At 50.0% G+C, this 11,492-nt stretch overlaps 1 protein-coding gene across 1 annotated transcript in view; it reads left to right on the plus strand.

Annotated features, from left to right (window-relative positions):
- Positions 1 to 11,175, plus strand: part of ralgps1 (Ral GEF with PH domain and SH3 binding motif 1) — a 148,985-nt gene extending 137,810 nt beyond the window's left edge. The window contains exons 12-20 of the mRNA XM_088940418.1: positions 1,598 to 1,724; positions 2,032 to 2,183; positions 2,868 to 2,916; positions 3,688 to 3,768; positions 4,774 to 4,867; positions 5,521 to 5,613; positions 6,952 to 7,057; positions 7,259 to 7,350; positions 7,775 to 11,175. Of these exons, the coding sequence (XP_088796544.1) occupies positions 1,598 to 1,724; positions 2,032 to 2,183; positions 2,868 to 2,916; positions 3,688 to 3,768; positions 4,774 to 4,867; positions 5,521 to 5,613; positions 6,952 to 7,057; positions 7,259 to 7,350; positions 7,775 to 7,804 (824 nt within the window). The 3' untranslated portion in view covers positions 7,805 to 11,175. The remainder of the gene's footprint in view (positions 1 to 1,597; positions 1,725 to 2,031; positions 2,184 to 2,867; positions 2,917 to 3,687; positions 3,769 to 4,773; positions 4,868 to 5,520; positions 5,614 to 6,951; positions 7,058 to 7,258; positions 7,351 to 7,774) is intronic.
- The last annotated feature ends 317 nt before the right edge of the window (positions 11,176 to 11,492 follow it).

Consider the following 11,492-nt stretch of genomic DNA (forward strand, 5'->3'; position numbering starts at 1 on the left):
GAGTCCTGCACATTGTCATCTGCTCTGGGAAACTTGGAGTTCGTGCATGCATGACACTTTCATCAGACTTGGGCACTGAGAAGAGAGCTGCAGCTTGCAGATCACAAGTCCTGCTGTCGAGCAGCCGGATCCTTTCCATCACCGACGAGAAGCAGGCCGGGCGTGCTCGGCTCCGGGGGGTTTTCCTCTTCGGCCTCCCGGCCAGCAGAGCCTTTTTAGGTCTTCAGTTCTCGCCTCACTCGGCGCTCGGCTTTTTAAAGCCTTTGTGTTTGTAAAAGTACATAAAGAAAATAAATACAGTTTAATTGTCAGGGACAGTTGCTTGTCACGCTGAGAATGCTGACAGACTAAGGTTTCCTCCAGAGAACAGTTTGTTTCTTCTTGTTTGCTGTGTCAGATCTATTTTGTCACACGAAGTGGGTGTGTTACTGGTACTTTTGTGTGAGCTCTGTGACGTCTGAGTGTCTCTTTGGTCCTTTTGGCTATATTGTTATTTTAACTATTCATGCCAGTCAAAACAATCTGAGAGAATATGCATGTTCATGTGCAGCTGGTGTACACATGAACAGCAGGAATTTACAAGCCAGATGCTTCATGCGTTGTCTACTAACAAGGTAACCCACGCCTGCTACAGCGATACCAGAACATGTTTTCTGCAGGAGACTTTAACAATGTTAACATTAGAAAAATATTTTTCTCAGCTCCATAATGTCTGAAGATAATTGGTTCAGGGTTAGGAAGGGGATCTGGGGGAGGATGGGAGATCTGTCTGTAGAAGCTATTAACCAGGACCAGTGTGGACACCAGGCAGAAGCACAAATTAGTTTTCATTGTGACGCGATGCAATAGTAGGAAAACAGTGTTTAAGGCTTGTGATGTAAATTAAGATGATTGTACCCTGGATGGGCCAGTGGCGGTCTTACAATTCCTGTACATTAACTCAGGAAACCGATCATTGCAAAGCTTTAAGTCATGTCTGTGAAGTCACTCTGCATCTGTTTTATATATAAGTGCCTCCTGAGTAGGCTTGATGAGTATTGGGCCCAGTGCGCACAGAGGGGCCGTATTTCTCTCTGCATCTCTGGGTCATTATCCGGGAGCACTGGAACCTGGCCTGCAGGGGAGGGGAGAGGAGGACTTGTCAGGAGGTTTGTAGGGATTCTGTTCTGCACTTCAGAGTAGTTTAACTGGTGGGATTTGGTGGTAAAAGCTATGCTAATAAAACTGAGAAAGCAAAGTTTTGTCTGTGTTTATCACGTATTCATCTGAAGTCATTAGAAAAAAAGAGCTTCATTGCCCTTAAATTCACTGCAAGTGAAATGCTTTCAGCTTAACACAAGTTTATCAGTCCTGAGTTCCTAGAGAGCTGTGCTGTGGTGCAGTCAGTGAGTGGTCTGGCCTGCCAGGAGGACTGTGCTCTGTGAGCTTCCCTAACTGGGCAGACAGGTTCTAGCTGCAGCCACTGTGAGGCCAGGCTGTGCAGAGTTACGTTGTGAAACGGAGAGCAGGCCTCATGCTGGGGTGAGGACACGCTCTGTGTGGGTGTCCCCTGATTCTGCGCGTTGTCTGACGCCCTGTGCCCCCACTCTCCCCCCAGGCCCCTCGGAGGTCACGGCCTCAGTGAGGTTCAGCCGCCGGCCCACCTGCCCTGACACCTCCGTCGGTGCCCACCTGCCCACCCCCCCCGTGCCCCGGCACAGGAAGAGCCACAGCCTGGGCAACAAGTGAGTGATCCCAGTTTTCTCTACGCCAACATTTACCATCCGATACAGTCCTGGCCTCAACTGCTCTCTGCTCTGCTGCATGTCTCACCATTAGTAAAAACGCAAGCCTTAAATTCTAACCTCCAAGTCTTTTTAAGGCCTAATATTGCTTTGAATAAATAATCGAGTAAAGAACTGATGAATCCACAGTGTGCTGCTTGAGCGAGAATACTGCTCCAGCAGTAGTGTCTCTTGGTGTAACTCTCTCCCACCCCACCGGTGCTGCTGGGTGAAGCTGTTGTGTCTCCGCCGTGTCTGTGCTCTGCAGTGTGATGTGCCAGTTCAGCGTGGTGGAGAGCAAGAGTGCCACTTTCCCAACGGAGAAGCCGAGGCACCTCCTGGACGACAGCTTCCTGGAATCCCACAGCCCGGCCAGGAACCACACGCACAGCTCGGTGTTCACCAACGGGCTCTCTCTCGGTAAGGCCGGCACACCGCTCTCTTCCTGCTGGAGGCTGCTGTGCTGCGTCATCTCTGCTCGAGACGGGGGGAAACGGGGTTTTTAAACATCATCTCTGCTCGAGACGGGGGAAACAGGGTTTTTAAACTCCAGTGGCGCTTTTGAGTTTTTGTTGTTGTCCTTTAATTTTGCCAGAATGCCATTAGGAATCCTTGAGGTTTTACCAGGACCAGGAGAAACAGGTGATGCTGAAATCTGAAGCCCTGTGATCATGATGCTTGTGTTCTAAATGTGATGGTTAGGTCAGACGAAGACGGAGAGATTATCCTTGATTGCTCATTACCTCTGTCAGCCACTAGAGGGCAGGAAACCCTCTGGTATGGTGCAGTAGGAAGCCTAGTGGGTCACTAGTACCTGCATGAGGCCAGCTGTGGGCACTCCACATCGCCAAGTTCCCTGTGATGGATTCTCCCATAATCAGTCCTGTGCCAACACAACCAGTATATAGTCCTTAGGAGAAACATTGATATGATGAAGATTATAGTTCTGTACCAGGGGGTGGGTTTGCACAGCCTGTGCTGGGGGTTGGTGTTAATTCATGCGGTGAAGGTCGCTGTGAGACGTAGTTTTGAGTTACAGCGGCTGCCCCCGTGATGTTCTTTAAAATCTCTCCTGTTTCCCGAACCGCCGGTGTCCGACGGCAGGCAGCAGCGAGAGCTCGTTCAGCGAGGAGCTGTCGTCGGGGGTGGAAAGGTGAGGACTTTTAAAAGCCCCTGCAGGTCTCTTCTGCGTGTCTGTACTTCTGAAGTACTGGATTCCTGTCCAGCTCGCCTTGTCTGGACCCGACCCTGCCAGCCGCCTTGCCTCTGTGCTGCTTCAGGGCCGGCGCAGGAGAGACTCCCGTTTCTGCTCTTGTCCACAGTTAGAATCTGATGAATCTTGTGTTTTTGGTGTGATAGCTGTTTATCCCAGAAGCTCTCAAGTGGCCTTTTGACAGCTTGCATAAGGGAAGCCTTTTGAAAACAAACCTGTTGCATTTCTGTGACATTTAGTTTAGTTGTCGTGAGTCCAGCAGGTTTGTTCTTACTGATGTAATTGATGGACTTCGGAGTCCAGTAAAAGCTGGTGACGTGTTCAGTTTTGCAGCTGTATAAATGAATTCTCAGAGGCACCTGACAGCCCCTAACGGCTGGATTTCAGGATTTCAGCTGGAGAGCTGAGAGAAATCCAAGCCACACCTCCTCGTGCAGGTAGACTGGCCTCTTCCTCCGGCTCTCTCTCAAAATCGAGTTAAAAATTTCAGATCCATTGAGCTGTTGCAATAGTGATAAATGTTAATTAATAAATTAATGAATTATGTTATTAATTCTGCAAAGAGAGAAAACGTACTGTAAGTGACTCGTGGGGTTGAAGGAGCAGTGCACCCCCGTGTCCTGATGCTGTGTTTCTGTGTGATGACCACGCTGTTGAGCTCTGCTCCACAGTGGCCAGGGGCTTCGGACTGACGTTTGAATTTGCCAACAGGGGCCGCATGTACGCCACGCTGGGCCCCAACTGGAGGGTTCCGGCTCGAAATTCGCCCCGGAGTCGCAGCTACGTTTACAGGTACAGTTGGGGGGGACCTGCTGTTCCTGTGCATGCCTGGCCAGCACGGCTCTCTCTCGTGCAGGTGGCACAGACAGGGAGACCCGCCTGCAGGTGGCACAGACACCCGCCCTGCGCTCGCCTCTCACCGGGACTGGGCGGCTGAGCAGCCATTACACCCTGCAACAGCTTGGCCACAGAGTGCTGTCTAGGGGTTACTGCCTTGGAAATGCCCTCAGTCCCAAATGTACATCCCATACCATGCATTTTCACACTAAATTTACTTATGCACTATGTGTATATCCTGTGTGCACTGCCTCTGTTCCGGTGTACACTGGCTTAGTTTGCATGATCTTATTTAATAATATTGGTATTATTAGTCCTGTCTACATTGTCTATGTCAGTATCTTGTCAGTAATCGCACCGTGGACCAGGAGGAACGATATTTCATTCCACTGTATACTTGGCTGGAATGACAAATGAACTTGAACTTTGGCATACGTTCCTTATTTTTTAACAATTAGAAATGACTATTGAAGTACTTTGTGAAGCGGCTCGTGGTCTAGAATACTGCTGATGACGTGTGCGCAGCACAGAGGTGTGAAGCTCACCTGGGCTCCCTGCTGTTCTCGCACACCGACACCAGGACTCCTCAGCACAGTTTGCTGCCCTGTTCCGGGCATTTTCTGCAGTTTTTCCTCACTGCCGTGCGGTGCGTCAATACAGAGCCAGGGGTTTCTTGCTTACCTGTGCACTTGGAAAACAAGATTATCGCTCATCCCTTCAAAGATGTCTAGTAATTCCCTGGCCTCCTACAGATTTTAAAATCTCTACAAAAACAGCAGATTTAATTGTTTGATTGGCAGAGAAGCAGCTGCCAGGCATCTGTCCACCTAAGGGGAGGTGAACACATCCCCATTACAACATGGGTAGCATTACTCCTGCGTCTGTGATCACTCTGTGTACAGTGGGTGAATTGCTCATCTGCAGACTTCGGCCTGACTGCCATGTCTCCCTCACTCTCAGCCCTGCAGGTGTGAACCTGAGCTACGCAGGCAGTATCACCATGGAGGGCCCTTTGAAGAGGAAGACTCTGCTGAAGGAAGGCAGAAAGCCCACAGTAAGGCTGCAGCTCTCTGCTCCACCCCACAGCTCAGCTGTTGTCCCTCACCAGGAAGCTCGGGAGCAGGCCTGTTGCAAGAGTGGCTCGTTGGCGGGGGTGTCCGATGGTCATGGAGCTCCGTGGAAAGGAGACTCCACAAGTATTCACTTTCCCTTCCTCAGACATTTTTGTGAGTGCCACGTGAGTTGTTACCAGGGCCTCCAAACAGAAGTACCAGGATGGGACTCCTGGCGCAGAGAGGAACCTGCTTCTGCAGGACGGAAGGGGCCCTGATATGACTTTTGTTCCCGCAGGCTCTGAGATAACGAACCTGCTCTGTTGCATCAGGCATCAGAATTTCCCTGTCAAGTTTACTAAGCATGTAAATAGTTTCTTAGTAAACAGGTACATGTGTCCATGAAGGAAGTGTGCAAAGATAAACAAGTGCCTTTGTGAAGGATCAGCTCTTCCAGGCAGGACGTTAAAGCAGGACCTGGAGAGCAGAGACTGGTCTGCTGGAGGGAGCGTGTAATGACCACGGGCTCGGACACTGTCCCCGTGACGTGACACGGGTCTGCTTCCACTCACTTCCTGTGAGGGAGATAAACCCCCTGTTTTCACCATCAGATGTTACTGATTCCACGTTAATCCCATTGATGTTCTTTCCTCAGCTTTCTTCCTGGACCCGCTACTGGATCACTCTCTCCGGCTCCACACTCACCTACTTCGGTGCAAAAGCCCTCAGAGCGACAGAGAGAAAGCATGTGAGTCCTGTGGGGGGCAGTGACCTGGGGCGTGTCAGTGATCAGGGGGTGGAGACTGAGTGACCTGGGGTGTATCGATGATGGGGGGGGGGTGGAGACTGGGTGGTCTGGGGCGTGTCAGTGATCAGGGGGTGGAGACTGGGTGGTCTGGGGCGTGTCAGTGATCAGGGGGTGGAGACTGGGTGACCTGGGGGGTGTCAGTGATCGGGGGGTGGAGACTGGGTGACCGGGGGCGTCTGTGATCGGGGGGTGGAGACTGAGTGACCTGGGGCATGTCAGTGATCAGGGGGTGGAGACTGGGTGACCTAGGACGTCTGTGATCGGGGGGTGGAGACTGAGTGACCTGGGGCGTGTCAGTGATCAGGGGGTGGAGACTGAGTGACCTGGGGCGTATCAGTGATCAGGGGGTGGAGACTGAGTGACCTGGGGCGTGTCAGTGATCGGGGGGTGGAGATTGGGTGGCCTGGGGCGTGTCAGTGATTGGGGGGTGGAGACTGAGTGACCTGGGGCATGTCAGTGATCGGGGGGTGGAGACTGGATGACCGGGGGCGTGTCAGTGATGGGGGGGTGGAGACTGGGTGACCTGCGGCGTGTCAGTGATCGGGGGGGTGGAGACTGAGTGACCTGGGGCGTGTCAGTGATCGGGGGGGTGGAGACTGAGTGACCGGGGGCGTGTCAGTGATGGGGGGGTGGAGACTGGGTGACCTGGGGCGTGTCAGTGATCAGGGGGTGGAGACTGGGTGACCTGGGGCGTGTCAGTGATCGGGGGGTGGAGACTGAGTGACCAGGGGCGTGTCAGTGATCGGGGGTGGAGCCTGGGTATACGGGGACGTGTCAGTGATCAGGGGGTGGAGACTGGGTTACCTGGGGTGTGTCAGTGATCAGGGGGTGGAGACTGGGTGACCTGGGACATCAGTGATCGGGGGGTGGAGACTGGGTGACCTGGGGCGTGTCAGTGATCGGGGGGTGGAGACTGGGTGACCTGGGGCGTGTCAGTGATCGGGGGGTGGAGACTGGGTGACCTGGGGCGTGTCAGTGATCGGGGGGTGGAGACTGGGTGACCTGGGACATGTCAGTGAAGGAATACAAGGTCGTGTAAGGAGACTTCCACCTTTTTGTCTTTTCTTTATGCAGCTGTTTGTCTGAACAATGTATTATATACAGTACCTTTAAGCCCTCTGTACTTTCTAGAACTGCCAGGATCTTCTGTCCTTCTGCCCGCAGCCTGTTCCTTTTCCTCGTATCTTTGCCCCCTTACCCTAGGGGCATGTTCCCCTTGTCAGCCTGGTGGTTCTGCAGGGCTGTGGGCTGACTGCTCCTCTTCTGCTCCTCTTGCAGTACAAATCCACGCCCTGCAAAAAGATCTCCATAACAGGCTGGATGGTGGTGCTGCCTGATGACCCGGAGCACCCCAACATCTTCCAGCTCAACGACCCTGAGAAAGGTGAGAACACAGCGCCCTCTGGACAGCAGGGCTCACCCTTCACAGGTGGGGGAGTTCAGAATATAGGAGGACAATGGGGCCTGACTACCAGGAGCCACAGAGGAGCCCCAGAAAGACACATTAATATTAATCACCTGCTGACTCAGGTATGCTTTCAAAATAAAGTGTTTCAATACAGCTGCATTTTTAATTATTTCACAGGTAATGTTTACAAGTTCCAGACTGGTTCTCGGTTCTCGGCGATCATCTGGCACAAGCACCTGGAGGACGCCTGTAGGAGCAACAGGCCGCAGGTACGAAAGGTCAAGAGTTCAAGGGGGGGGGGGGGGGTTCAGGGTTATGCTATTGCTGTCTTGCCATGAGTAACAACAGAATGGAGTGCAGCTGTGTTTGGATGATTGGGATTACAGCAGCTAATGGCTGTCCCAGCTAGGGTACTCGGGGAATCCCTGTCCTGAGCAGGCTTCAGCACTACTACAGAAATGCTCTCCCAGTGCGTTTACGAGGCTCGGTGTTCCAGCGGTGAAGGACACGGCTTCTCCGCTCTGCCTCTGAGCAAGTTGCTGCACCTCCATGCTACAGTCCTTAGCTCTGAGGGTCGCTCTGATGGTGCGTGAAGTTAGAGGAAACCTGCTCTGAATTCTGATCATGTTGTTTGATTAGACAAGCATTGTATTCCAGTAACTGAAGGGAGTTTTTGTCTCTTTGACTTTGCAGATACCAGCCAACCTTATGTCTTTCGAATAGTCGTTGCCATACCACTCGCCTTTCTGAGCAAAGTGCCAAACCCATCGCGATGGGAGACCTGTTGATTTCAGATCTGGGGCCAAACGACGAACATCCAAGCCCTTTGCTTTGCATCGCAGCAGCTGTGGGCGTCGCACGTGGAGATGAGTGTAGCTGTTTACCCTGTGGCTCTGGTCGGGCACAGAGAGCTGCGCCTGGACTCTTTCCTGTAACGTCGATACGTGTGGTGTCTCCGTTGTGCTGCTGTGTGTATGAGAAGAGTTTTGTGTTTAGCCCATGTTGGGTTTAAGAAGGAAGAAGAGAGACTACTGCCGATGTGAACAACCACACAGGCCGCCAGCCCTTAGATTAGCTGCTAAGCGCAGCATCGTGCAGCTCAACCAGACTGGCACTGGCTGGGCATTCAGGCTGGGTTTTTTTGCACCCTAAGAGGATCCGATTTAAAACCGTACGTTCTGGGGCCTCTTGTACAAAAGCGAAAAGAGAAGGAAGAGGTAGAAAAAAGAAGATTTGCCCTGATTTCTTTAACAGGTACTTTCTGTGGTATTGAAAAAAACACTGATGCGCTGGTTTGCTGATGAGCATAATGTTTTTTTTTTTCATTTCTGGAGCGCACACGCAGGGCAACCGGGAGGTTTGCTGCCTGAGCAATTGCAAGCATGAAGGAGTCAGAGCAGCTTGGAGCCACGCAGGTGGACACATGGGACTCAGACAGCACCCCAACAGGGCCGCTACGAGAGCAAGGGGCGCCCCCTCCCATATATGGGTCTGAACTGCTGTTTCCCCAGGCCCCACTGGACAGAGCAATTCGAGTTAAAATGTACTCTACAATGTTTTTCCCTCATAGAGACTTTCCTCTGTAACGCAAAGTCCTGCCCCACAGTGGAGTGGCCACTGTCTTGCCCTTTGGTTTCCAGGTCTCCCTGAAGACTCTTTCCTGTGAGCTATAGGACGTTCCTGCACAGCAGGAGGAAGTATTGTATAGTAAATGGGAAATATCCAGTATTACTTTGTTTCTTGTAAATTATTATTTATTTTATGAAGGTTATGTTAAGATATAAGACGTTGTTTTAATGTAATATAGCAGAATGTACTGAGAAACATTCAAAGGCTGGAAATTCAAATAGTATTATCACCGTCTTTCTCTTTGAAGCAACGGTACGAGCTCAAGGCAGATAAACATTGTCAATGAAATACTACTGAGGCTTGTTCTGTGGAAGGTGGGAGTCTGTGATAGCTGAAATCTCTTTATGCCCTTAACTAATATCCCTGCTTTCTTTTGTGCTCAGTATTTGAACTAAAACCGTGATGTTCCGGTACCTGAACAGCATGGAAAGTGACAGTGAATACTGGCAGCTGAAACCGAAGCCGTCTGTGTTCCTCCACCCGGAGCACGAAGGGACAGCTCGAGTCCGGTAGCGAGGTGCTGTTTGTAATGTACATCCTGGGCGTGTATAGATTCGACCTGCTTCTCTGAATATCAGCATATCGGCAAACTAATGAGTGTGACTTGTGTAACCCTCTCGCAGACCTAAACTTGAGAGGTAAACAGAGCCCGGAGAGCAGATCACGTATACCTGTATACCTTGTAAATTTTCACTTCCTTTCGCCGCTGATATCTGTGTAACTCCCTGCAGTTTTCCACAATTGTTTGTCTTTCCACACTTGCTGAGGCAAGCATGCTGCTGTGCACAGCTCGCCTGTTGTGGCTGTTTTTTAAGCGATTCTGCGTCTTCTTGTCTGTCTTTGGAGGGAGAATCAGAATTTTGCCACAGTTTTGTAATTTTTGCACTATTTACAAAGGTCCTGTGACCAAGTAACTGCCTTCCTTTCACATGTTTGTCAGCAAAGCCCTGTGGAACCAGAGCAAAGGGAGCAGACCAGCTCTAAGGGACAGAGGTCCACACTGTCCACATGCCCCTGGACAGGTCAGTTCTCTGCAGCTCTGCCTCCTGATGCTGCCTGTACCTGTATCCTGTTCTGGTGAGCGCACTAGAAGCCTCAAGTACCCAGGTGAGAATGGAGCCAGCCATAGGAATACACCAGTTCCATCAATTAGCTCCGTGTCCTCCACTCCACTTCCTGGAGAGCCACTCCACCCCTGTGCTCTTAATTAGTTCATCTGATCAGTTAACAACTTGATTGGTCTAACAGACCATTGACGTTAGTAAGGCATCTTTAAATCAGGACCGTGGCTCACCAGCTCCTGGAGTTGGGCTTCCTCGGTTTAGCTGTGTCGCAAAGGGTTAAAGGATTAAGTAATTCAAATTAATCCTCCTGACGTGGTGGTAGCCGAGTCTCGTCTTCTTCGGTAACACTGAAGAGGGACATCGCACGGTAGGAAACGAACGTCACCGATCTTTTGCAATGTTGTTTTCTCTGACTGTAGCAGGAAGTGGCGTTTGAAGTTTGCAGAGAATTGAGGGAGAGAAGTGGAGGTGATTTGACTGTGGTCGTATAGACTGTCTTACAGTTTGATCACTCGAGCAGGATTTTCACTCTAGCTGGGACACCTGTCGACAGCCACACAACACAGAGCAAAATAGCACTGAGTACTAACCTTACTGCGAGACCCCTTTCCTTATAATCTTCTAGGGCCAGGCGTGAATCTTTTAAAACTACAGAACTTGTATCTGCCTCTTTAGGCATTCTTCCCCTCCAGAACAACACAAACTGACACCCCGCTAAAGTTCCAGTTTCCAAACTTGGAATGTAAGTGTTCTTTTAAAAAAAAACTTCAGTTTTTATTATAATTGCAGTATATACTGAAGTACAGATCAGACTGGGATATTTACAATTCTGATGAGAACAGTAGATAGTCCAGCCAGGACCTTAAAACACATTTTGCCGGTATTGTAAAAAACAGCTGAAGTATTTTTTTTAATAGCGTTTTTATTTTCAAGATGTACTCTGTTGTTGTACAGCCAATGTTTTTGGTAAACTGTAATTGTGATAATTTTTTTGTATGTTTTATGTGTGTCAGGATGTTAATTTAGAGTGCCAAATGCATGGTTGAATTGCTTTGTGAAACAAAACAAGTCCCTGAGAGTTGGTGGTGTTTTGTACTGTGGCGCGTTGCAGCCACCCCAGAGACACGGGCAAGTGGACTTCTCAGTGGGATTGTTCATTCCATGTGCAACTTTGCTTTTGCGTTAGAGATTATGTTGCTCCAAGATGCTGACGCATGTAATTTGTGTAGGATACTGGTCTTTCTATAGTGTCGTAGCTCCTGTCAGACATAATCGCGCCACTTTACTGCCATGTGAATATTTAGTGAAATTATGTGTTACCTGGGCCTTGTCAGAAGCTGCTGTATTTTTTCAGCTTGTAACATCGGCACTGTTTCACTAAATAAAACCCCTTTCTGTAAAGGGCTGTGCTTTTGTTTCATGCGAGATACACATGAATGACAGTAAAAGGGTCTCAGCTAACACAGGTGCACATACTGCACAAACCCCCACAGATACACATGGACACACACACAGGTATGCACTTCACAAACTCAGATACTCGCACTCACACAGTGCCACATGTACAAACTAACAGATTTACATACAGCGGGGTCAACTCGCCGCTGGGATGCTGTTGCAGCCTTGAGACATGTATTTATATAAACTAGAATTAGTTCCCAGTTGCTGTTCATGGTGAGATAAGTAACCTTGCCTACCTAGATAGCTTGATTATTTTT

This window comes from Atractosteus spatula, chromosome 23 (assembly GCF_055471065.1).
Source record: "Atractosteus spatula isolate fAtrSpa1 chromosome 23, fAtrSpa1.hap1, whole genome shotgun sequence".
NCBI classification, from domain to species: domain Eukaryota; kingdom Metazoa; phylum Chordata; class Actinopteri; order Semionotiformes; family Lepisosteidae; genus Atractosteus; species Atractosteus spatula.